Source organism: Mangifera indica, chromosome 11 (assembly GCF_011075055.1).
Source record: "Mangifera indica cultivar Alphonso chromosome 11, CATAS_Mindica_2.1, whole genome shotgun sequence".
Taxonomy (NCBI): Eukaryota; Viridiplantae; Streptophyta; class Magnoliopsida; order Sapindales; family Anacardiaceae; genus Mangifera; species Mangifera indica.
This window is the reverse complement of record NC_058147.1, coordinates 210,341-237,365: the sequence shown is the minus strand read 5'-3', so window position 1 is coordinate 237,365 and position 27,025 is coordinate 210,341. Positions and strand designations below refer to the sequence as shown.

Here is a 27,025-nt window from a genome sequence, read left to right as displayed (position 1 = left end):
TGGTACAATTTTATTTAGCTATAGAATTTTTCATATTTATTGTCAACAACACAATTAAAAATAATATAATATAATAATTTAAAAAAGTTATGGCTTTTATTTAGGGACCCAACTCGTCTTTCTTCTTAATTCATAAATAAAACTTCAATATTCATTATTCATCATAAAATTTAATTCCTAACTAAGCACATAAATAAATAAAAATAATAATTCTTAACTTATTGTGGGAAAATTACTACTTAACCTAAATATCATGTCATAATAATGACCATTAGATTATATCTGTAGTAATCCTGTTCATTTGTTTAAAAATTTAGTAGATGACTACTTGTGATTTCGCTAAACTCTGGATGCAATGCAAATATTTTTCCTAATATAGTATAATTACTAAAAGAGAAAGAAAAACAGAAACTTTTTGGTAATTTCAACATCCAAAACGACAGCGTAGTAGTAGTAGTAGTAACTAACAGAACCTCCATCCATCCATCCATCCATCTTCATCAGTCACTCACTCCCTCTCTTTACAGTAAAATCAACGACATTTCAAAATTATAAATTAATTTTTAATTCATAAAACTCCCTCAACCACTTGGAGAGGACGGACGTTACCGACACTCTCCAAATATCTCGGCTCTTGAACATTTCCCTTCAAAGCCGTTGTTAAAATACACTGGAGGAATTTAATGCTCCTTTATTGCTTTTACCTATATAATGTCTCAAGCTTTTAATCACAACAAGTTAATAACAACCATTTTCCCTTTTATGTTTCTTCAATGTTCATGGGTTTCTGATGATAGATATTATTGCTCTAAATCTTCCTCTCTTCATTGCCTTTGATCAGGGAAGAGCTCTGTCAGATGGGTTTCTTCAGTGCTATACTGGGTTTCTTTGGTTTTGGATTTGGAACTTTCACTGGACTCTTGATTGGTTATTACCTGTTTATCTTCTACCAATCTACTGATGTCAAGGTCAGTTTCTATTTCTCTTCTTTCTTATATTTTCTCAGATTTTTTTTCCTGATTGCAAAGTTTGGCTGTTTGTGCAAACTTTAGCCTCTGCTGATTTTTTCAGAATTAACAAAAGTGCTGAATTAAGACACTCCACAATTTTCAGAAAACGGATATGAGACTAGGAGAAAGCTTAACTTTTTTTAACATATTTTTCAGTGCGATAATATTTTGCTTAGCAGCAAAATAGATAGGAAACTAGGAAGAATCTAAATACCTCTGAACCAAATTCTGAGTTGTTTACATTTGGTATGGTCGTTTACTCTTCCAGGATCCACAAATTCGACCTTTAGTTGAGCATGACTCAAATTCATTGCAAATGCTGCTGACAGAAATACCCCAGTGGGTAAAATGTCCAGATTATGATCGCGTATGTTACTATTTGCTTTTGCCAGTTCTATTTTTCCTTGCACAAATGCGTGGCATGGATTTTACAACATGCTTCTTATATTTTGTTTTCCTAAAGGTTGACTGGCTTAACGAATTTATTGAGAATATGTGGCCTTATCTTGACAAGGTATGCATTGTATAACGATTTTTGAAATTTTTGTTGTCTTCGGTTTCCTTTCGGAAAACAATGTTTTGCTTTCATATACTGTGTATAATGCTATTAGTTTTACAGGCAATTTGCAAAACCGTGAGGGAGATGGCTAAGCCTATTATTGCAGAGAAGATTCCAAATTACAAAATTGACTCTGTTGAATTTGAAACACTTACTTTGGGTTCTCTACCACCAAGTCTTCAAGGTTCAATCTGGCACTCTCTCTCACACACACACACTCTAGAAGACATGAGCACCTTTTAGATGTTGCTTTGACAAGTAGCATCGTTTAAACCTCTGTCTACCTTGTAGTGTTTGAAAACTATACTCATTCTTGGTTTATTTTCACACCAGGAATTAAAGTTTTTGTGACAGATGAAAAGGAGCTGATTATGGAACCAATAATGAAGTGGGCTGGGAATCCTAATGTCATTATTGTGGCAAAAGCATTTGGGTTGAAAGCCACTGTTCAGGTATTCTCTTGTATGACTCCTTGATGAAGAGGAGATTATTGTTTTTCTGTGTTTGTTGAATGATGTTGAATCGCTATTTTTGCAATAATTGAGAACACGAGGTATGCACATGCATTCTGTCTCTCTCATGAACCACAGGCACACACACAAGGACAATGTTTTAATAGGAGCTAGAGGAGAGTTGAGTAACCATCAGCTGCAAGTTTGCAATTTTTATATTGATTCCTTTAGAGCTTTTCAGGTGGTTGATTTACAAGTATTTGCAGCTCCACGCATCACCCTGAAGCCATTGGTTCCTACCTTTCCTTGCTTTGCAAATATATACATGTCCCTAATGGAGAAGGTATGTTATAATGTTCAAAACTATGGATGGCTAGTCCATCGTTATACAGAGAAAATGTTTTAGCTGGTTTTTAGGGCTGTCTTTAATGTGATACAGAGAAAATTATTCTTTGATAAAGGTTCTTTCACATAGTTCTAAGATCTCATTTGTTTATTTTCTGATGATTAAAAATTTTTTTTTTTTGTTACAATGTCTAATATCAGCTAAGATGTTGGCCACATCCTATTGAAGTAGTTTTTACTGTCGGCAGTTCTCAATTTTGTATCGCTTTTTCTTCCTGCTTTCCTTATGTTATTTCCAATCTGATTTTTGCAGCCACATGTCGACTTTGGGCTAAAACTCTTTGGAGCAGATGCTATGTCCATTCCTGGCCTGTACTCCTTTGTTCAGGTAGTTTATTACTCCATATGAGTTAAGTTATAATATCATTGGGAGGGCTGCAGTTAACTATCTCTTTGCTGAATTTCCTCATAAAGAATTTTTGCATTATTTTGCCGTTCTTTATCATTTATTATTTTTTGGTTATTTCATTCTTTTCATTTTTTTTTTTTTGTCTGTCTCTCTCTCTCTTTTTTTTTTTTTTTTTTTTGGTGGGGGTGGGGTTCTATAGGAGCTTATCAAAGATCAAGTTGCAAATATGTATCTCTGGCCTAAAGCCCTAGAAGTACAGATAATGGACCCTTCTAAGTAAGCTTATATATAGCTTCTGCTTTCCATTATGAATTGAAGGTGTTTACCAGGACTTGCTAATTTTTTTCAATTAATATTCAGAGCCATGCTGAAACCAGTAGGAATTCTCAATGTAAAGATTCTGAGAGCTATGAAACTTCAAAAGAAAGATCTCATTGGTTCAGCAGACCCTTATGTGAAATTGAAACTCACGGAAGAAAAGCTTCCATCAAAGAAAACGACCGTAAAACATCGAAACTTGAATCCTGAATGGAATGAAGAGTTTAATATAGTTGTTAAAGATCCAGAGTCTCAAGCCTTAGAGCTTCAAGTCTATGACTGGCAAAAGGTACTAGTCTTGGTATGCATTATTGTCAATTATCATCTGTCAGTGGTCACTTTTGGAAGAATGTACAAGGTTTTACTTTTGATCATGTGGGAGAATAGTCATACATCCCTTAGTTGTTCTTCTTCTTAGTGCAATTACTTTATTTGGTCTAGAATATCCTATTGCTGGTATATACAGTATCTGATGTGCCCCATTTATTGTACAATACATAACATTTTGGGACTTTCTTGTCTCAATCCATACATTTTCTTAGGTGGGCAACCATGATAAGATGGGAATGAATGTCATATTCCTGAAAGAACTTACCCCTGATGAGACAAAAGTTGTAACTGTTGATCTGCTAAAGAATATGGACCCAAATGATGTACGAAATGAAAAGTCTCGTGGACAACTTGCCGTAGAATTGTTGTACAAACCCTTCAAGGATGATGAAATGCCAAAGGATGAGGATCCAACTTCGGTGGAAAAAGCTCCTGAAGGAACACCTGCTGGTGGTGGTTTGCTTGTCATAATTATACATGAAGCTCAAGATGTCGAAGGGAAATACCACACAAATCCTTCTGTCCGCATATTTTTCAGAGGAGAGGAGAGAAAAACTAAGGTAACCTATGACACTTTTGTATTTAAGAAAAAGCTTTGTTTGATCACATGCTATGATCGGTAATTACACATCATATCTCCTTTCAATATTGAAAACTCCATGCTCTTACAAAACTTGTCCCCATATAGCTCTCAGTGAGTTGATCTTACCCTCCCAATCCAACTTCACTTACTGTGCCTTTTCCCAGTTGATCTCATATTTGAAGTCTTGTGGAGAATCATCAAAATTGCATTTCTAGTAAGTGTTGTAGGAGGTTGGTAGCTGGTGGAGATCTTTGCATTTCTTATGAAATGGCAGTGAGAAGAGAGCATGTCCCGTTGTAATTTTTTTTTTTTAATTGGAGGTTCTATGATTCTTGAATGTATGAAATAATGCCACAGCGTATAAAGAAAAACAGAGATCCAAGGTGGGAAGAAGAGTTTCAATTTACACTGGCGGAACCACCCACAAATGAAAAACTTCATGTAGAAGTAATCAGTACCTCCTCAAGGATGGGATTGCTTCATCCCAAGGTATTCATTGATTATGACATTCTTGTTAACTTCATGTTTCGCTCACACTTGTAATTAGACTTTACGTGGATATCTTGTCCCTATAAAAGCTTATTCCGATTTTCAATTTTGTAATAGGAAAATCTGGGTTATATCCTTATAAACCTTGCTGATGTTGTGAGCAACAAAAGAATCAATGAGAAGTACCATCTCATTGATTCGAAGAATGGGCGAATTCAAATCGAGCTGCAGTGGCGAGCTGCATCTTAAGGAGTTAGAAAGTTAATTTTCGTTAGAATCTTGAAAGGGACTCTTTTTATTGATGTGCTAAAAAATTTGACCTCGTTACTGTCTTAATATGGTTTGGTTTTGTAAATCTAGTGTTGTCAGCCATCTGTTCTTCTGCCTTTAGTTTAGTATTGGAGCACTAATGTTGAGAGATTCAAATTGAGCTAGTTTGGACTTGGCTTGTTGTTAAGCTCAAACAAACTAACTCAAACAAAAATAATTTTAGTTTGTCGAATTTGAGCTTGTCGAATTTAAGCTTAACTCATAATCAACATTAGTGTAGAATTCACTTTGTTGTTGATTTTTTCTTTTTCTTCTTTAACAATTTTTTCTCTTTTTTGATTATTTTTCTCTATATTGGCTGTTATTGTTCACTTTTTTTAAAGTTACTTTCTATTTATTTGAGCAAGTTAAATTCAAATTAATTATTTTATATTTAAATTGAGTTTAAAATACCCTTATTTAGGTTTGGTTTGCCTGAAATTCACCCGCTATTAAGTAAGTGCATGGACCCCCAAAATGAAAACTATTCAACCAAACTTGGGCTTGGATTTCTTAAAAGCATTCCAGGCCTAACCCGGGTGTGCCAACAAACTATTGCCAGAGAAACAATAGTCGGGCACAGTGAAGGCCCAGCTTGACAAGGATAGTCTTAGGTGTGACCTTTGCCCTCCGCTGCAGTCTATCAGATTTTAGAATGACGCTTGAGATGATTGCCCGTTTGAAATGTTGCTGGTTCTGTTTTTTGAAAGACGGGCAGTCTATCATCTGCTGCATCCATCATCAATCAATCGTTTCCAGTTTCCAAGCCATTGAAAAAGGTCATTGGCTTTACTGCAACCAGTACAAGTAGGCATCATTACCACAGCCTTGTAGCCTCCATTCTTCTTGATCTTGTCAGGCTTCGTTCTTCAAACTCCTATGCAATAGGCGTATTTTGTATAGAACTGGGTTGGGCAGAGACATGTCACTGGTCGGGTTGCGTCGGCTCCGGCTCGGTTTATTACACTCATGAGTTGAATTGGACCTTAGATCCATATAATAATAGGTTTTCAGATCAGATTGCTTTATAAATTTTTGAAAGGCCAAGGCTGGACTCCATTTAAATATTTTTTTAAAAAAATTTAATTAAAATTTTAAAACATAAATTATTTTTTAATTATTAAAATTAAAAAAAATATTTCAAATATTTTATTTATAATCTCTATTGTGATGAAAAAATATCGTGGTTATATGATAAAAAATATTATAAATTTATAATATAATACAAATAAATTAATTTACATACTGTATAAATTATAAACATAAATTATAAAATATATATACTATACCATTTATCTATTTATTTTTAACATCTAAATTTTTGAATTCTTTAAAAAAATTTTCTGTCATACGATTCTTTATTTTGAAATCAACTTTAACCTAATCTTGCATATATATTAATGTCTTGATTATGTTGAGCATAAATTTGATCACCTATCATTTAGAACGCATCAACTTACACTAAAAGCATATTTCGATGCTATAGTCAACGTCAAAGGTATTAGTAGATCTTCGGCTACAGCAACAAGCACAAGAAAAGTTTTACCTTGTTTTTGCATCATACGAAAATATCTAGTTTTTCAGTATTATATCTTTGAACAATTTTTTGATAATGGTCAATATTTATATAATTATAAAATTGATCATAATTTATACTTTGATTGACAAACTACTTACCTTTGCGTAAAAGAGATTGTATGCACAACTTTTTTTTACTGAACTGTCATAACTTACCTCTGGTATAGAACTTTATCTTGTCCTTCCATATTTTTATTCATAAATATTATACATATCAAGTAAAAAATTTTGAACATATTCAATAGAATTAACATTGTTATTAATTGATAAAGTTTCATTAATAACATCAAATAAATTTTGTAGTTAATTCATTTTTGCTCTAAGATTTAAAACTGTAACTATAAAATAAAGTAAAAGAATTTCACTCTAATATTTTTAAAATTTTTGTTTTATTTGCCTAGATATATTTTGGAAAGTATGATGAGACTCATAAGACTTATATTCTTTAAAATATCACTTATTTCTATCATACTATATATTATTAAGCAAGTTGTTAGATAATACACATATGCACAATGGTTCGTGGTTGTTTTCAATAGCTCTAACATGTTTATTAGAGTCATAGTTATCTCTCAATCTTGATCTGTAAAAAAAAAGACTCGTTGAATCTTTCGATTGGATATTAAAGTATTTAATTATAAGAATTTTATATCATTTGCATACTTTTAACGTGAGATATGTTGAATTTCACATAGTTTTAGTATCTACTTTTAATTTTTTTCTTCTCAACTCCATTGATTTACATAATTGATCATATGTTTGTATCTGTGACGAGGATGATGAAATATATGCAATGACATGTCTAATTACTTATATATGTTTTTTAGCCAAACTCAAGTCTTCTTAAGTTATTAAATTAATAATATAATATGTATATCTAATATGAAATAATTTTCTATTAAACGGAAGAGACAAATGATTATACATATATTTAATAACTTTATCATTTTTTTTTTTGCATTAACAAAAGCAATTGAAAAAATAGAATTATTAATTTTATATTTCTTCAAAATATTTGCTAATGCATGATGAATTGTAAAACCATCATGCGGATATTCTAAATTTCTAAATGCAATAATTTTTTTGCATAACTGTCTATCATAATTAATATAATAGGTAGTTATATAAAGATATTCTATATTTTGATTTATAACAGTCCATAAATTATAAGTTATTGAAATAACACAATTAAAATTACTTAATTCTCTAATAATTTTTAATTTCATTAATTCATAATTTCTCAAGATCTCTGACCTAAAAGTTGACTTAGAAATTCTTTTAAATATCGGTTGAACACTATTTTACATCATCCAATCTAAAATTTCATCTTTTATATAACTAAAAGGTTGATCAGAAGAAACTATATACATGACCATATAGTCCTACATCTTCATTTGATTGTATATAAAAGTTAACATTTCTCTCATATGTCCAAAACTGTTTGGACCTTTTGATGAACTGGCGCTAGAATTAAAGGACTGCAATCGGGTGAAAGCAATTTGTTTTTAAGCTCTAAACTCATGTAGGATTTTTTTACAGTAATCAATAACTTGTTGGCAAAGATGTCTCGTGTCACTTGTATTTGCACATATCAAACAAGAACTATAATGCTTATATACTGTTCGATGAATTAATTTTTCTTTTATTATTTCCTCTATTCGATCGAAGTGTTCTCACACTATTAATATTTATTTTCTTTTTCTCTCTGTTGAATAATGTAAACCTATACATGTATCATTTTTACTTGTTGGTGTTTCATCTATTTCACCTTGTGCACCATCAATAATATCATCAACATCAACATGATAATATTCAAATGAATTAAATTTATTTGACATTAAATTCATTTGTAATATTTTGTAATAATAAAATTGAAATAAAAATGAAATTATAAACACAAAAAATTATTATTTGTGAATTCAGATAGTTTTCGAAAAAGAGTTGATAAAAGGAAATGCGATTAAAAATATAATAAAAGAATTGAGATTGAAAGATTTGTAAATAAAATTGAAAATGAGGAAAAGTTAAATTGGTTTATATAGAAAAAACTAAATAAATAGAAAATTAAAAAAATTAAACATCGGCTATTGCCCTGTTGAAGGTTTTTGCCTTTGTGGCAAAAGTCTCAGTTGCTTTTGCCACAAACAAAAGCAATTTTTTTAAATAGTGACGGTCGATCGACCTAACCCATAGGCTTAATATTAAAACCTATAGTTTATACCGAAAAAACCCATAGGTCAAGCCTAATATGCTACAATATCAAATCAAATCTTTTCAGATCAAACATAAATTTCGCGTTTTGAGTCAAGCCTTCATTCGGTCTAACCCAAGGCACATTCGTTAAGCCATTTTTTTGCTGCAAAAGTTAAATGATAATGCCAAGTAAAACATTGAAACCCTAAGTTTCAGGGTTTTACCAATGGTTTTGAAGTTTAAGGGGAACTTGGAATGCAAACCAAGCGCTTATTATAGGAATTTTGAAAGAAGATTTTGTAATTCAAAAAGGCTGCAACGAAAGGTTGTGATTGGTGGAATTGGTGATCGTCTCATGATGTTATACAGTTTCTTTGCTTGATTTGTGAGACTTCTTTTCCTAGTGAACCCTGAGTAGATCAGGGAGCACCTCTGGATTGATGAATGATTTTAATTTGGTTTTTCTTACAAATTTAAGCAGTTCTTCAACAAGTAACCTGAGTGGTAAAAATATAAAGTCTTCAAATACTAGTGCCGAAGATTTACCTAATTTAACTTGGGTTTGTCATTACCCTATTGAATGTAACCCACTTTTGAATGATACAAAGATTAAGAATACATTCGTTCAATCACATTATATTAATGGCCAAAGGACTATTTCTCACCCAAGGTATACTGCAATCCCAAGTTTCTCCCATTTAACTTTGATAATCCTAAATACCCACCTATGAGCAGTTAAAATTAACGAAATCCTAACCCATTGAAATTTTATCTCTTTTTGCCCTCCAAAACTTTAAAAACTAAAAGTTTCTCTCAGCCTAAGTTTTAAAAAATGACAGTTTCACCCTAGGGTTTTGTTTTGAAATCTCTAACGTCATCTTTGGCTCAATTGTCGGTAGCCTCTCCCTCCTGAAGTATCCTCTCCCTCCGACGGTCTTCCTCCTCCCTCAGAGAAGCGATGGAAGACGAAGACGAAGTTGCCGTCTTTTCAGACAAAGACGACAACTTCGTCTTCGTCATTGCTCCTCTGACGTCGATCGAGCGTCCAAATAGGAGGAGAGAGACCGTGGGAGAGAGAGGATACTTCGGGAGGGAGAGACCACCAACAATGAAGTCTGAGATGACGTCGGAGATTTCAAAATGAAACCCTATGGTGAAACTGTCATTTTTAAAAATTTAGACTGAAGGAAACTTTTAGTTTTTAAAGTTTAGAGAGGTAAAAAAAGATTATATTTTAATTTATTTTTAATATTATAGAGAAAATAACGATTTTACCTTTATTACCATTAATTTTAACTGTTCATGGATGGATATTTAAGATTATTAAAGTTAAAAGGGAAAAACTTGGGATTACAACATATCTTGGGTGGGAAACAGTCCTTTGGCCGATATTAATTTTAGAGTGATACTCCTTTTTATTATACCACACGTTTTGTGGTTCACATGGAATTGGGAAAATGGGTTTCATTTATATGCGTATATATTTTCAAACAAGCCTTAATTAATGAGAAGATTTGGAACCATAAAGTAAAACAAAGGGAGGGGAGGGTGTGGTGTTGAAGTCCTGTGAAGCACTATAGTTGGAAATTACTGCACCCAAAGATTCCCTCAATTAATCAATGTAAGTTTTGCCATTACAGAAGAAAAGCAGCCATCTTTATTCTCCATAACATTACTTATAAAAATTCTTGTTGCTTAGAATTCCCCACTAAGGCATCGTAAAGGAGTTAAAGCCAGAATATGAATTTGTTCTCCAGCAATCCTAGTGGAAAAAAAACATTCCCTAATAAAAAATGTGAAAGCCTTCGTTGACACTGCTCAAATTGCTTTCAAATTATATCACTAGATTTTTATAAAAACGATGCCCTAAGTATCTCGGTAAAGTAGTTTACTTTCTGGCATTAAAGAAGTAGATAAATATGGTCTCAAAGTCTACTGCTGAACTTGATTGATTCCAATGAGGTTTTTAGAAATAGGTGGGTTCAATATGAGTGGATTTGAATTTAAATCAATGTTTGATTTATGTTAAAGTTTCAGTTTAATTCGAATTTTAGGATTTATTATTGTTTATTTATTTAATAATATTATTTATTTATCTAATAATATTTTTATTTTTTTAAATTACTAAATAATAATTAAAAAGAAATAAAATTCGAGTTATATACCATAAATTCGAACTTGAAAGTAAACGTAATGGATGCATAGTAGAAGCCATGTGACTTGAGGGCTAGCTTTAAGGATATTAAATTTTTTATCATTTTTTTAAAATCATATATATATATATATGTCACTTATCTCAAACTCTAAACAAAAATATCATAACAATAATTTATTTTTCTTAAATACTCCCATTGATGAAACTCAATGCCAACCCCTAACTTTTCGCCAACCTGTTCTTTATCTGGTTTTTATCTAAAACTAAATTTTCTTATTTTTTATCCATCAATATAATAACATAAAATCATAACATTAAACAATATAAACAATATGAAATCATAATAAAATTATATTTCACATGAAGTCATAAATATGAATCTACCTTTTATTATTTAATTTTCAATAGTTAAAGAAGAAAACATAAAACATAAAGGTTTGGATCAATATTGCATTGAATTTGGATTATTTTGTTGTGAAATATTTGTAAAAAATATGAATTTTTTAAAGAAATTTGATAATTTTCGTTTATTTCTCTTATGTTTATATGAATATTTTATAATGGTTAACGGTTTCTTTATCTAAATTTTTTTATTTTAAATTTTTTTTTATATTATAGGGGTTTTTCCTCTCACTAGAAGAAAGATAAAAAAAAAGAAATTTTTTTATACGAATAATAACAATGAAAATATTTTAAAAGAAAAATTATATTTTATTATGATTTTTTTGTTAAACGGATACATTTTGTAATATATATGAATATTTTGTTAAAAAAAGAAAAGAAAAGAAGAAAAGCTAAAAATATATCCCCCAGATTTATGCACGAAGAGAGTGGACATTCAGGCGAATAGATTCAGAAGTGAAAAGTGTCAGTGCCAGCAGGTAAAACGACAGACTCAGCCTTTACTCTGGGCCCAGCTCTTCCTCCCAACTGCATCCACTATTTCTCAGTCCACATTGTCATTACGATGGGATGGAACTGAGTTTGAACAGCGGCGATCTCATTTTGATTCAATCAATTAATAAAAACAACTCATAGTAACTAAATTTATCTTTTCTCATAATTTTCTATAGTAAACTCATTATCAATCAATAAACCAAACTCAATTACAAACGCTATCTACCTGAAATCCATCCCCCATAAAACGGCACCGTTTACAATATTTACTTTTACACAGAACAGTCTAATCTAAATCAATAATTTGAAAATCGAATCAAACTAATTAATTCAACCTATTAAATAAAAATTAATTCTAAATTTAATCCCATTAATATAAAAAATTGATTCTGTTATTAATTTTCATCAAATTTAATTGATCACCACCGATTGATTTAAAAAAAGACTTCAAAAAATGAGTCCAGAAGTGATCTGACATGACAACAGATGCCTGCAGCATGCCTATTAAATGAGTACGTACCCCATAACTCCGTTAAAATTAACGCCTCTATTCACACCGTCAGTCAGTCATACAAAATTCCAGGCTGAAGGGCTTCCCCCCTCCCTGTATCACTTTCAATTGTTTATTCATGGAGTTGTGATATTTTAATTGCTCCGAATACGATTCTCTCTACTTAATAAAGCTTGAAGCTTACTGTAATTGAAGAGCATGCATTGAACTAGCTCTACAGTGAGATAGATAGATTGAGAGAGAGGAGACATGAGTATTCCAACTGCAACTATTTGTCTTCACCTCCTGATTTCTCTGCTTTTATTAATGTCTATAGTCTGTTCTGGTTACAGTGATCTTGATGTTCTGCTGAAGCTGAAATCTTCCATGATTGCTCCTAAACGATCAGGACTGGAAGACTGGCAACCATCAACTAATTCCACTGCTCATTGCTCCTTCTCTGGGGTTTCATGCGATGATAGCTCACGTGTGGTCTCTCTGAACGTGTCGTTCATGCCTCTCTTTGGTACGTTTCCTCCGGAGATTGGCCTGTTAAACAGCCTTGTGAACCTGACTATTTCCGGCGTTAATCTCACCGGGGGACTCCCTTTAGAGATGGCCAACCTAACTTCTCTCAGAGTCTTTAACATCTCCAACAACATCTTTAAAGGCAATTTTCCAGGACAAATCATTCTTGGAATGTTACAGCTTGAAACTCTCGATGTTTACAACAACAATTTCACCGGTCCACTTCCCAGGGAGATTGTAAGCCTAAAATATCTCAAACATCTCACTTTTGGCGGCAACTACTTCACCGGCGAGATTCCAGAGAGTTATTCAGAGATTCAGAGCTTGGAGTATCTGGGCTTAAACGGTAATACACTTACCAGTAAAGTCCCCGGATTTTTTTCACGGTTAAAGAACCTCAGAGAATTGTATATCGGCTACTTCAATCTCTACCACGGGATAATTCCGCCTGCTTTTGGAACGTTGAGTGAACTCCGAGTTCTCGATATGGCTTCCTGTAACATTTCAGGTGAGATTCCTTCTAGTCTGAGTCAATTAAAGCACCTGCACTCATTGTTTCTTCAGATGAACCGCCTTACTGGTTATATACCTCCTGAACTCTCCAATTTGGTTAGCTTGAAATCTCTTGATCTTTCCTTCAATTCGCTCACTGGGGAGATACCGGAAAATTTCTCTGCGTTAACAGACATCAAGCTGATCCATCTGTTCAAGAACAATTTATATGGTCCAATTCCCGCGTTCATAGGAGATCTTCCAAATCTTGAGGTACTTCAGATATGGGGTAATAACTTCACTCTGGAACTGCCTCAGAATCTTGGCCGGAACGGAAAGCTCATGATACTTGACGTTACGTCGAATCATCTTACCGGGATGATTCCTCGTGATTTATGCAAAGGAGGGAAGTTAAAGTCGTTGATTCTGATGAACAATTTCTTCTTTGGTCCAATTCCTGAAGAGCTGGGCGAGTGCAAGTCTCTGACCAAAATTCGAGTAACGTATAACTTCCTCACTGGAACAATTCCTGCTGGAATTTTTAGTCTGCCATCGTTGAATATGATTGAGTTAGACAACAACTTGTTATCAGGCGAACTTCCAGAAAAGATGTCCAGTGACTCACTCAACCAGTTGAAAGTGGCTAACAATAGTATAACTGGGAAAATTCCTCCAGCAATCGGAAAATTTCCGGATTTGAATGTCCTGTCTCTCCAGAACAACAAATTTGCTGGCGAAATTCCCAAGGAGATCTTCAATCTCAAGCATATTTCGACGGTAGACCTTAGTGGCAACAACATTAGCGGTGAAATTCCCCTTTCAATTTCGAGTTGCATTTCTCTAACATCAGTTGATTTCAGTAGAAACAGACTCGATGGGGAGATACCAATAGGGATTTCTGAGCTGAAAAATCTGGGCATTCTTAATCTCTCAAGAAACCAGGTCACTGGTCCAATACCAAATGAAATTCGATTTATGACCAGTCTCACTGCTCTTGATCTATCTTATGACAATTTTCAAGGTAGCATACCCACTGGAGGTCAGTTTCTGGCCTTCAACATGACCTCGTTTGAAGGAAATCCCAACTTATGTTTCCCGCCTCAGGTAACTTGCTCAGCACTGTTAAAATCGGATAAGCATTCAGGCCACAACCATGCAGCATCATTTGGTACTTCAAAGCTTGTGATCACAGTCATTACCTTAGTCACTGCAGCGTTGTTGATTATCGTCACTATTTATAAATTAAGAAAGAAGAGACTTCAAAATTCGAGGGCTTGGAAGCTTACTGCATTCCAACATTTAAATTTCAAAGCTGAGGATGTGCTTGAGAGCTTGAAAGATGAGAACATAATCGGCAAAGGCGGTGCTGGGATTGTCTATCGTGGCTCCATGCCAGACGGTGTTGACGTGGCAATCAAGATGTTGGTAGGTCGAGGTACAGGACGGAGCGATCACGGTTTCTCAGCGGAGATTCAAACTCTTGGTCGAATCAGGCACAGAAACATCGTCAGGTTATTGGGTTATGTATCAAACAAGGATACCAACTTGTTATTATACGAATATATGCCTGTTGGAAGCTTAGGAGAGTTGTTGCATGGAGCGAAAGGAGGGCATTTGCAATGGGAAACGAGATACAGAATAGCTTTGGAGGCTGCCAAGGGACTGTGTTATCTACATCATGATTGCTCGCCCTTGATCATTCACAGGGATGTCAAGTCAAACAATATATTGCTTGATTCCGATTACGAGGCTCATGTGGCTGATTTTGGCCTCGCCAAGTTCTTGCAGGACCCAGGTGCCTCTGAGTGCATGTCTGCCGTTGCTGGTTCCTATGGTTACATTGCACCAGGTTCATAATCCTTCAATTTTTTCTCTCCATTCACCATTTTTAAATCTCAGTTGTACGTATCAATTGTCTGCCCATGCATTGCACATTTCTGCCTGTTCATCATGTGGTGTTGGATTTGTGATTATAAAGCTTGGCCTTTAGGCTATTGATCAGTTCCTATGGTAGCCCAATATTCTATCTTTTGATTTGATGTACAACTATCTTGCGAAGAACTCTCTTGGAATTGGAGATCGGGGGCTTTGGTAGGGGTGAATATATCCAAGTTGATTCCGTTTGAACGGGATGATTTTGAATTGGAACTTGAATCTGGATTTCACCTTGAATTCGTTTATCTGTTAATGGTAATTGACTAATCCTTGTATTGTGTCTGTTTGTATGTGATTGGACAACAGAGTATGCCTACACACTAAAAGTAGATGAGAAAAGCGATGTATACAGTTTCGGCGTTGTACTGCTGGAGCTAATAGCCGGAAAAAAGCCAGTGGGAGAGTTTGGAGATGGAGTGGACATAGTGAGGTGGGTCAGGAAAACCATATCAGAGCTCGCCCAACCGTCGGATGCAGCGGCGGTGATGGCAGTAGTGGACCCCAGGCTTAGTGGGTATCCACTGACAAGCGTCATTCATCTGTTCAAAATTGGTATGATGTGCGTTGAGGATGAAAGCTCGGCTCGACCCACCATGAGGGAAGTAGTTCATATGCTGGCCAACCCCCCTCAGTCTATATTCCAAATCTGATCACCCTTTAGATGAATACATAGGGCTCTGAGTAAATAAAAGGCAAAGCAAATTGTAATAATTTTGAGACAAGAATGCGACAGTAACTTGAATAGTGGGACAAGGTGGTTAGTGTGTGTGTTTCCGAATTTGGCCTCTCTGATTTAATATCTGTTTGTAAAAGTTTACATGGGAGTGGAAGTAACGCAGAAGTTGTATATTTTTTACTCCTAGCTTGTATATTCAAACTGAGCCTAACATGGATTTAAGTTCAATTAGTTCGGTTTGTTGATAATTGAGGTGTCTTCCTTAACTTGGGTTAAGCCCAAATCGCCACAATTCTTCTCCTCAAGGCCCAAACAGTGAAACAGGCTGGTCCATGAGCATGAGCATGAGGCCCTTGGTGATCTTAGCTTATTCTTCTTGTTGCTACATTAGCATGGTTGCCATCATGATTCATACTACTTCGTTATCACAACTTTTAGCTCATAGATTCTAAATTTTCAATAATAATTAGGATTTATTAGGACTGATGAGTGGAATGTTGAATTTAATGGCTCTTTCATCACCTTCTTACTCACGCTTTAATGCCTATGTTTTCTACTTGCCCTCTAATTTTATCACCGGACTTTTTCATATTTTGCCTTGCAACAGGACATTAGTCAAAATAATATTTCCAGCCAGGGTTGTATTGGAGCTGAATAGTATTGGTTCAAATTTGGTTCGATTAGATATATGTCAAACTTGAGTTCACCAAATTTTATTCGATAATAATAGAGCCAAGTCTAGCTTAACCGTGTTTCCAGTCATATTCAAATCCAAGAAACACATGCACAAACCTCCACATCCAATCCAACCCAATCTAATCCAATCTGTTGCATGTATTGACATGGTCTTTCATCTGTGATAATAAATCTCTACCTAATCAATGGGCTTTCTCATTGCCATTGGCATTACCAGAACAAAAATATGTTTACAACTTCGATAGAAAAATGCAGTGTATTAATGTTGTTATTGGTTGCTTTTGAGAGACTTCCAAATTTCATCTTTATTGCCTAATATTAGGAATGAGGTCCCCTCCGCCCCTTCCCACCTAACTACATTAAGAATTCATGAAATTAGCTAATAATTCAAATCTTATTATTGGTACATAAATTCAATGATACGTGCCACACGTGCTAACCACATATACAGTAGTCAAGTACATTGTATGAAATACAAGCCAATTGTTTCAGTGATTAATATTTTCCTAACCAACATTTGACATTAAAATATTTAATCTATCTATCGATTGTATAAATCACATTTTCTAGTTCAAAATCTAACACTGTTAACAAAAACATGTTATAACAAGCATATGTACAAAGATTGCAATTATCATAATATTCTTAATTATTTGATTTTTTTTTAAATTTATTATATTTCCCCGTCAAACTAACACACACAATCTTATTGATAATTGAAATTATATCTTTTTTATTGATTTTCACTCTTTATTCCACTCAAACAATAATGCAAAATCATACAAAATTTTGTTGGTGGTCGAGATTCTATCTATCCAATTGACCATAACTCTTTCTCTTTCAATTTTTTCTTCTTTCAGTTTAATTTTTCTCAACTCTTATATCTTCCAATCCCCACTAACACTTGCGATTGTAGATTTTTGTCATAAAATTAACCCTCTAATGATAATTAAACACTCTTTTTAACATTTGGGTTATTTAATCTTCTATTCTTGTCCAAACTTTAAACTCAAATTTGAAATAGTTGTTTCATATTTACACATTTTTCACATTATCTAATCAACAAAAAAACATTCACTAAAATATGTCTATGAAGTCAGAGTTATAAAGGAGACCTAAATGAAATATCAACTAAGTTAAGAAGCATGATTTAATAATAGGTTATGTGGGTTTTTGTTATAAAGTGGCATTCTTGATGGAAGAGGAGATTGTTTGTTAAGTTAGGGGTTGGGTTCTTTCAATCGTTATTTGAGGAAAAAAATTCAAAGAGCGGAAAAAGATGGTATTTGATGCTACAATAGATCTAGCTTTGACCTTGGTATTGGGTAACTATAAGAAAGAAAATGAGAATAAAGGAGAAACAAAAAAGGGAAAGGAAAGAATAATTTTTTTTAAAGTTAATTATATATTTACGAAATGGTAACTTAAAAAAAACACCCTAAACATAAGGGGGCTAACAAAATTGTCCGATTGTATTGGACTAAAGAAAAATGCCCCTTTTCTGAAATTACTAAAATTCCCCCATATATAAATCCAAAAAATATCAAATTCTCTCCCAAAATTTTCCCATGGCACTATGCAAAAAATTGAAATTCCCACATATGCTTCCACGACTCTCCCGTGTCATGCAACTTTGACATTTTGATTAAATTTTTGATGATTTTTGACGACAAAAATGACTAAGAAGGTGAATAAATCATCATTTATCTTGTTTAAATTATTTTTATATTTAGATTTGATAGATTAGAGTAACATTTAGGGCATTTTTAGTTTAGGGTTTTGTGATTTGAACAATTGATTTTGCGACTTAATTATTGGTTATTTTGAATGAATTAGTTTAGAGCTATTATGTTTAACCTAATGTACACTCATTTTTTATTGAAATGATACCTGAAAATTGCAATTTTGATCAAAAAATCGATTGATTTTCAAATCGGAATTCAGTTCGGGGGATTTTCACAAACATGGGGATTCTCGAGTTTGAGAAATATCCCCCGGGTTGAATTGATGACACAAGGGAGGGGGGAAAATGCGAGTTTTTAAACAATAGGTACGCCGATTGAATCGACCCATATTTTTCTAATATTTTTTCAACCCCTAAATTATTATTAATTATTCGAATGCCCTCTTTACATAACATACGAACTAGATTTAACAAATAAAATTAAGTTTTGAGTTAAAATTTATATAAATATATTTTTCTCACGAATTATTTCTTTCGATTCAAATTCAAAAATATGAATTTTTTTCTTTTCAATGAATTAGCAATAATTTTTTTCTTTTGAATGAACTAGCAATATTGAGTAAAAATGAAAGTGTGAATGATATGAAAAATGTAAGTAAGAGTTTATATAAAAATGATAAAGGGTAGTTTTAGTATTTTAAAAAATATTTAGGACTTTTTTGGTTGAAAGTTTGAAAAGTGGACATTTTTGTTTAGGAATAGGAAAAGTGATATTTTTGTTTAAAGAGGGGCAAAATAGGTATTTACTGTTTCCCTTACAAAATTAAGTACTGGTAAAAAAATTCGATTATGTATTTAGTGGGTAAAATTGTTTTACAGCTAAACCTAAGGGGGATAACGAAATCACTCCCGATTAGATTATACACGTGTAACTAACACGTGACAAAAGAGCGGGACCCACAGACAGTGACAAGAAGAACCTCTTCGATATCCTTTTCAAAATATAGACCTTGTCTACCCCCTCCTGTCAGCGAAAACTCATTATAGAAAGCCCCACAAAAAGCATACCAGAATTGACAGTTTTTGCGTGCTACTTCTGTCTTTTTTATATTCCCTATAAATATACCGTTACCGGTTGACCGGACTAACCGGTTCTCCCACTTGACTTTTGCCCGGCCCGACCCGTCTCCCTCTGTCTCTCCCGCACACCTCACGCGCGTGACTGCCCAATAGTGAACTATAACCGACGAGAAACTTGCAAAAAATTAACTTCAAATTTCTAAATTCAAAAAATTAAAAAAAAAAATTGAAAGAAGAAGAAGAGACGTTGCTCTCTCGCTCTCTGGTTCGCAATAACAGACTCAGAATTTCACTTGTTTAGAGCAAGCTTGATTTCCAGGGTTTCACCGAATTTTATTGATGAAGGTGAACTACTTTGTCACTCAGCCTTAGCCTTTCGATAATTACTGTTTTGGGGTATCATTTTGTTTCCATTTTAGGATTAGCGTTATTAATCACGTATCTATCAGTGTTAATTATGATAATTCTTTATTAAAATTTTATTAACCTCTCTATTAACTGCACACCCCACCTCACCAAATATTGTTCTAAAGTTAGGGTTTTTCTCTGCCTTGCCTTCACTTTTCATTTTTTTTTTTTTCAATATTAGGGTTCGACTTCGATCTTCTCTGTCTGTGCTTATCTCTTTTCCATTGATTTGTTTGCTTATGTTACTGTTTCAGAGAATTTCTAAACGACTGTGAATTGTTTCTCATTGTTTTTATCAATTTGATTTCTAAGTTTTATTTTTTGTAATGATTAAGTGATGTTTTGGGTTTTTTATTTCCCTTTTTGTTATTCTGTTCATTCGTAGGCTTAATTTAATTTTGCAGTTAATGTGTGTTTCAGGTTTGAAATTCAATACATTTATGTTGGAGGTCCTGAGTGGAAAACTTTCATCATTAGATCATTCACCTTTGCTAATTGCTCATTGAAGTGTCTGGTAATTTTATTGCTTTAGCCTTTTTTTATATTCTTTACTCATGTTGTTTGGGATTGTCATGGCATTTGTTCAATTGATTATTTAAATTATGATTTTGTTTGGAGGATGTTTTATCATGGTATTTAGTCTTTCTGGTTCTATTCAGTTTGTTGTGATGTTGAATTTATATGTTTGGGAATGAGCAGGCTTTTGTAGGTTTCAGCATTTATAAGTTCATTAAAGTTTAGTGATTTGGTGATATTGGTTATTGATTTGTTTTCTTCCAATTATGGGACAAATGCCTTAACTAGAACTAGTGCATCTGGTTAAATTATAAGCAAAGTTTATTTAAAATAAGGTATTAAAAAATTGTCCCAGGACATCGTACACCTATTGAATTTTAACACTTGTGTTTGAGTTCTTATTATATATGTTTTGTCATTGAGGATGAGTTTTTTTGTTTCATTAGCATGGAAAAAAGTTCTTACAGTGAATATTCATGATTGTTGCATTAACATAGTTAAATATGGAATTCAATTCTCTTTTTTTTTTTTTTTTTTGGTTGGCATTTGTATTGTATAATCCTAATTATTATGGCTTAACTGTTATGGTACATTCCTGGTCTTGAGTTTTATTACTGTTTTACATGTCCTTTTTGTTATTATTAAACTTGCTCATGATCTGTGTAGTTCTCAAGCCCTAATGAGGTTTTTGTTAAGGAATATATTAGCCAATTTATTTCTGTCTAAGTCTGTTGAGAATGTCATATTGCTTATATGGGTGTCGCATAACTAATAAATGGACTAAGTGAATTAGTTCTTGAAGTTAAATGGTTGAATGAGTTCAGGGTCATTGGCATACACATGTTGATGTCAAGCAGCATATGTGTGCTTTAGTTTTTGCTTGAGTGGGGATATTAAATAAGATGTTTTCTTGTCCTCCCTAGTTGATTTGCATGTTTTTCTTTTTCAATGTACATTTGATGGGGTGGTATAATTTTATTTTATGTATATTTTTTGACACAAAATGAAGTGTTAGGAAATGTTATGGATAGGCCTCTTTATTTAGTATGCATGGTTAGTACTGGTTGTGCTATGTCCTCATTGACTTTGGACATCTGATATTAGGTCTTCAATGTTTAAAAATGCTGGAACCAATGAGTTTTTTTTTTTTTTTCGGGTCTGACGTAGTGCAGCTGAATCAAGTTTTTCAATATAGTCATCTAGATGAATGATGTGGGGCTATAACTTGATGAGTGGTTCAGTCTCCCAGTTTGATATGTGATTTTCGCCATAGCAATAAATGTCAAGATATAAGATTTGATATTATCACATATTAGTGCTTTCATAAATGATTTTTTGCAATTTACTGGGGTTCTCTGATAGATTATTGTCTTTTCTAATTTCTACTTTTACTGACATCATCTTTTAATAGCCCATACTGTTGTCTACTGCAGTTTTAGTCATCTCATAATGGTCGGATCTTCAGTTTTATGAAAATAGCTGCATCACGGATTATTCAATTAGTAGGGTTATTTGTTATATCTAGCAATGGCTTGCACTTTTTTCCAGACTATATTTAAAAAATATTTTGTAATACACCTTAATGTAAGTCTGTATGTTCTATTTATCGTAACTCAATTTGAAGGCTGGAAAAAATACGTGCTCCCTGTTAAACAAAATTTTTGAAATATACTTATTTACGCACATGATTATATTGTCATGTTTGTTACTTATACATGTGTTACATCTTTTATGTCCATTTCATCATTTTCTGCTTGTAATCTGTCATGTATATATCTATAATTAAGAATCAATATAGGACCATGTATGATTTGCCCCCTCTCTAATCAATTCACAAACACACTTGTTTTTAATGCAAGTGATTGGTTGGGCTTCTGATTTCAGTGTTTGTTTTTAAGATTATCTATACCTGTATTGTTGTATCTACTGGAATATTATTTTAATCAGTTACTGAGTTCATAGCATTACTGTATGCTGAGGCCAATTGTGTTGTCATGTCATGCAGGGCATCTCAATAAATTTCCTGAAAGGTGATTGCAGCATTTGATGGGGAAAACCTTATTAGCATGTCATATTGACCTTTTGATTCTTTTGAAGCATGGTATGTGAGGCACAATGACACTGGAAGATTTATTTTCAAAGATCAAGATGAAGGATGGTCTCACTGCCCCTTCAAGAGTTGAGGAACTAATAAATTTAATCCAGAAGGAGAAAGATAGTGTTGTGAAGAACAATGGTGATGCAGCCAGGCAGTGGGCTGCTATCGCAAATGCTATTGCTGCTACTGAGAACAGAGATTGTCTTGATCTTTTCATTAAATTAGATGGACTATATTTTCTTGATAGGTGGCTGAACAATGCTCAAAAGTTTTGCAATGAGACTGATGAAAGTGTTATAGAAGAGTCGATTACTGCTACATTGCAAGCACTTGAAAAGTTACATATCGACAATGAGCATTCTATTTCTTCTGGGATCTGGATTACTGTCAAGAGTCTTCTTGACCACAAGAATTCTCAGGTTCAGGATAGAGCAAAAGCACTATTTGATAGCTGGAAGCTGGGTAGAGTTAGTGATGCAGTTGGCCATGACGTTGAGAGTGTTGGGCCTTGTGATAAGGAGGGGGTTGCAGTCAGTTCAATGGATGTTGAGGAAAGTAGTCAGTCAAAATTTTCCGCATTTAAGGATCCTCCTGAAGCTAGTTTTAAAGAAGAAAATAGTGGAGCAGAAATTTTGCAGTCCAACTCAGAAAATCTTCGACAGGAAAAGGCAGAAGAGATACAGATCCAAACCCCTATTAATGAGCAACATTCTCTCATAAGTTTGAAGCAAACTAACATGGAGGATAAACCTCCCAATCATGTTACCTCATCTGTCTTGTCAAAAAATTTGGTTCTTGAAAATACTTTAATCAAAGAGAAATCCATAAGAAGTGCAGTTGAAGGGATTTCATCTGTTGAGATTTGTAGTTCTCAACTTGCAAGACAATGCCATGATGAAGGGCAGTCAGATGCTCTGAAGATGAGTGAGCTCACTAATGATGAAAACCAGGTCCAAAAGATGAGCAACTTCTCAGACAAATTTTGTGTGACTGCGGCTGCCTCTACTTCTAATATGGTGGACTCTAGAACTGTTTCTTCGGGTGTGGATGTTGCAAATGCTCTTGAGATTGTTACAGAATCTGCTGTAGAAAACAATTTTGATGACAAAGAGGATGACTTAAATATAAAAGCTAATGCACTCAGTGATGTGAAAACGCTTGTACCTGAGCTTAATAGTGGGAGAGATGATATGCCTGTTGCAAATAGTTACAGTACTCAATTGTTGAAGACAACAGATGAAGATGATGAATATCATTCTGATGCAATACAGGATTCGTCTGGTAATGAGTGTATATATGGAAAGCACAAGGATTTAGAGACTTCAAGTTCAAGAATAAAAGGAATTGGTGCAATTGATGATGATAATGAGCATACTAGTGATGGAGGTTCTGATTCAAGAAATGATTGTGATTTTTCAAAACCGTCAATGGGTAAAAGGAGTCCTGAGGTGAATAATCAACGGAAATCTGATATTGAACTTGAGTATGGCATAGTTGATGCCTTAGAAGTTGCCCGGAAAGTCGCTCAAGAAGTAGAAAGAGAAGTTGTAGATTATAGAGATCGCTCATTCAGTTCTTCTGAGAAAATTTCAGATGGTGGATTTGGACGCTCAGATAGCCCAGATTCTATAAATGGAAAAGAGGATCTACTTAATCAAATCCCACCAAAGGAGGTGCCAGCTGGACAAAATTATTCTGCTGAGGCATATCCTGAGGGTGAGGGCCATGTAATTCATTCAGATGTCAGAACTGAACCAGAAAATGGCATGGCTGATATGGAGTCCTCTCAGGTGACTGAAGCAGCTCATGAACTAGAAGTTAGCCCTGAGAAAACCCTTTGTGAATTTGATCTGAATCAAGAGGTCTGTTCAGATGATATGGAACTTCTAGTGAATCCTGTGTCAACCCCTGTCTCTGTGGTTTCAGCTTCTAGACCAGTAGCAGCATCTGGGTTGCCTGCAGCCCCTCTGCAGTTTGAAGGAACTCTTGGATGGAAAGGAATTGCTGCTACTAGTGCTTTTCGTCCTGCATCCCCTAGAAGAGTCACTGACTCTGATAAAACAGCTCCCACTGTTGGGGGAATCAGCGACAGCTCAAAACAGAGGTCAGACTGCCTTGATATTGATCTGAATGTGGCTGAGTGTGGAGATGATAAACTTGCTGATTTAGTTGCAGAAAAACAGATTCCAGTCTCATCTGGTCTCCATTCTGCAGAATCTGCATTGGATGTCAGTTCAAGAAGATCAGAGAGATTCAAGCTGGATTTAAATCGTATCAGTGATGATAGTGATGCTCCAACTACTGATCTGAGGATGGATGGACGGTTCCTTTGCAACCGGAATGGCCATCGCAGTCCATCTCCCGCATCCTCATCATCATCCATGCAGCTGCCTTCCTTGAGGAACATTGACTTGAATGACAGACCATATTTACAGAATGATTTTTCAGATCAAGGATTCTATCGTGGTAAATTTCCCCAAAATATGAGTGCTTTTGGCGTGGTGTCTAAATCAGATAAGCCTGTTATATCTCTCATGGGTACCAGAGTGGAAGTCAGTAGGAAGGATTTTGTTCCTCAGGCTGCATCCTTGTCAAATGGCATGGCACTTGACACTGCCATGGATATTAATAGGGTAAGGACTGGAAGTGATTTGGCATTGGGTCCTACAGTATCATACTCACATTCCCCTGTTTTGGGATACAATGGATTTGCATCTGCAACCACATTGTCTTACTCTTCGCCCATATATGGACCTTCAAGCTCATTTCCTTATATGGTGGATTCAAAAGGAGCCTCTGTTGTGCCCCAGATTGTGGGCTCAGCAGCAGCTGTTCCGCCATCTTATCCCCAGCCACCATTCATCATGAGCCTGAGCAATGGACCTTCTGGATTAAATGGGGCAGGGCCTTCACGGACTAACTTTGATCTGAATTCTGGATTTCCAGTTGAGGGAGGAAATAGGGACTCGCTTGGTCTGAGACAGCTTTTTGTGCCTGGTCAAGGCCGATTAATGGAGGAGCATTTGAGGCTAGGCTCACAACCTTCGTCAAGTTCTGGGTTTGGTGGGAAAAGGAAGGAACCTGATAGTGGGTGGGAAGCGTACCAATACAACTATAGAAATCAGCAGCAGGCTCCATGGAAATAGGAAGTTTATATTCATCATTGCTCCTTCCTACCTTGGGAGTCAATCATAAATTGAATCGGGAAGGTAAATGAGAAGAGTAAGTTAAGCCCATTGGCTTTGAGGGAAGGGGAATTAGAACCAAATAAAACGGGGGGAAATTATGAATGTAATATAGTTGGGTGAGATTAATTGCCGAAGGAAAGAATTAGGTCTAATTAATTGTTTTATAACTTCGGTTTATTTTCTAATTTTTCATTTCTGTGTTCTATAGAAGGCCATTGCAATCATAGAAGGCATGGCACATGATGTAGCTGTAACTTCTCCCATATATATCACAGAAATTTAAAGATGGTCCCTTGTTTCTTGTTATGTCTTAAAATGTATTGGATTTCTTTAGCTTTAGATTTATATGTATCAGTTGAAGTTGCTAGGCTATGCTTTGAAATCAGTGGGATCAGATTTATGTGCCTACACATAGTTGGATCTGGGTCTGTCTAATACCAGTTCCAGGAGCGATACATTCTTCTTGTTGGCAGTTAAATTATAAGTTGGCTCAACTTGACATGTACAAACAGCGTTGTTTTAGTGCAAGTACAACAAATCAGCCTTGTTTCATAAAAGATTCTGTCAGCCCCAGCCCCTGTACCAACCAATGTTTTTAGATCCGGGTATTGAGTTCAAGGTCAGTTGGGTGATAAATAAATATTAGAATAATATATTATAGGATGGTTATTTATCCCTTATTAGATGTACTTGGTTCAAATCAGCCATGGGATTGGAATCCGGCCATTTGTCTGGCAAAATTTTACGAAAAAAGAAGATGGCCGACCCCGGACTACCCATTAAGTTCCAACCGGATCAGTTCAACATGCATCACTAAAACAGTTCAGATTCAAACTCAGCAGGACGATACACTGACAAATTCAGAATCAAATTTGCCAGATATTAGGTTGTTTTGTGAATGTGGTATAATAAAACCCAGCAGAGTAAAAGTCTTATCAGTCTGGGTTTCCAAATAAGAGCCTGAAATTACAGAGAATCATGAACATGTAGAGTCAGAAATTATAGGACAAAGAATATCACACGATAAGCAAATCAAATAGCTTAATTGAAGATAAAAAGCTTCTAAATTATAAATTAGAACAAATGACAATTTAGTAGGATGAGCCACCCTGCCCAATTAATTTGAAAAGCTTTAATAAATGGGAAACTGCTGCTAACAGTTTATTTCACTATCAAAATCATTAATCACTTCACGTAAAACTATCTCATGGCCTTTTTGACTTTTGTTTACCTTCAATCAAAATCTCATACGGTGATGATACAAAGCGTTTAAAGGAAAGAAAGAAATTCAAGCAATTTCAATTATTTATAAAAGAAGAGGTGTTAAGCTTGTCTAACAACCAAATGATAACATAGATGAAAACCAAAAGCTAACTACATATTCAAAGGGTGGATTCAAATCCGGCCAAGCCCTAACAAGGGCCAACTCGAGCTTTCAGCTTAATATAGAATGAAAGCTTAGTCCAGAGAAGAAAAATCAAAAAAAAAAAAAAGAAGAAGAAGAAAGAAAAACAGTCGCCAACAAGGTGAGTTCTAGAAACAACGTCAATGTTGAGTTGAGTTTGAGCTCAATAAGTTGATTCATTATCAACTTAAACTCGGCTCAA

General features: G+C 34.4%; 3 protein-coding genes across 7 annotated transcripts; all 3 read left to right on the top strand.

The window, feature by feature from the left end:
• The first annotated feature begins 578 nt into the window (after nt 1-578).
• On the top strand, nt 579-5,063 carry LOC123229401 (synaptotagmin-2-like). 2 transcript variants are annotated; one of them, XR_006504870.1, is made up of 13 exons: nt 579-737; nt 842-968; nt 1,279-1,377; nt 1,474-1,524; nt 1,630-1,753; nt 1,903-2,021; nt 2,263-2,364; nt 2,680-2,754; nt 2,975-3,051; nt 3,136-3,382; nt 3,636-3,983; nt 4,171-4,495; nt 4,613-4,626. XR_006504870.1 is itself a non-coding variant. In XM_044655187.1 (13 exons), the coding sequence occupies exons 1-13, from the start codon at nt 712-714 to the stop codon at nt 4,742-4,744; spliced, it is 1,659 nt and encodes a 552-aa protein (XP_044511122.1). In that variant the 5' UTR covers nt 580-711; the 3' UTR covers nt 4,745-5,063. The 2 variants fall into 2 exon arrangements, 1 of the variants encoding a protein (XP_044511122.1); XM_044655187.1 differs by having other exon boundaries at nt 580-737; nt 4,364-4,495; nt 4,613-5,063.
• A 7,216-nt stretch (nt 5,064-12,279) lies between these two features.
• LOC123230197 (receptor protein kinase CLAVATA1) lies at nt 12,280-15,979 on the top strand. The gene is made up of 2 exons (XM_044656357.1): nt 12,280-14,986; nt 15,379-15,979. The coding sequence occupies exons 1-2, from the start codon at nt 12,388-12,390 to the stop codon at nt 15,720-15,722; spliced, it is 2,943 nt and encodes a 980-aa protein (XP_044512292.1). The 5' UTR covers nt 12,280-12,387; the 3' UTR covers nt 15,723-15,979.
• A 3,419-nt stretch (nt 15,980-19,398) lies between these two features.
• LOC123230195 lies at nt 19,399-25,704 on the top strand. Of its 4 annotated transcripts, none has more exons than XM_044656351.1 (3): nt 19,399-19,553; nt 20,037-20,130; nt 22,138-25,704. In XM_044656351.1, exon 3 carries the CDS (start codon nt 22,248-22,250, stop codon nt 25,374-25,376), a length of 3,129 nt encoding a protein of 1,042 aa, XP_044512286.1. In that variant the 5' UTR covers nt 19,399-19,553; nt 20,037-20,130; nt 22,138-22,247; the 3' UTR covers nt 25,377-25,704. The 4 variants fall into 4 exon arrangements, with proteins under 4 accessions (XP_044512286.1, XP_044512289.1, XP_044512287.1 ...); XM_044656352.1 differs by lacking the exon at nt 19,399-19,553 and adding an exon at nt 19,701-19,740; XM_044656353.1 differs by lacking the exon at nt 19,399-19,553 and adding an exon at nt 19,725-19,798.
• The last annotated feature ends 1,321 nt before the right edge of the window (nt 25,705-27,025 follow it).

Excerpts from the sequence above, each read along its gene's own strand:
- LOC123229401 (XM_044655187.1), top strand. The coding sequence starts at position 712 with ATGTCTCAAGCTTTTAATCACAACAA. Across the intron at positions 1,525-1,629 it reads TGTGGCCTTATCTTGACAAG|GCAATTTGCAAAACCGTGAG; the intron begins GTATGCATTGTA and ends TTAGTTTTACAG. Across the intron at positions 3,383-3,635 it reads AAGTCTATGACTGGCAAAAG|GTGGGCAACCATGATAAGAT; the intron begins GTACTAGTCTTG and ends ACATTTTCTTAG.
- LOC123230197 (XM_044656357.1), top strand. The coding sequence starts at position 12,388 with ATGAGTATTCCAACTGCAACTATTTGTCTTCACCTCCTGATTTCTCTG. Across the intron at positions 14,987-15,378 it reads CTATGGTTACATTGCACCAG|AGTATGCCTACACACTAAAA; the intron begins GTTCATAATCCT and ends ATTGGACAACAG.
- LOC123230195 (XM_044656351.1), top strand. The coding sequence starts at position 22,248 with ATGACACTGGAAGATTTATTTTCAAAGATCAAGATGAAGGATGGTCTC.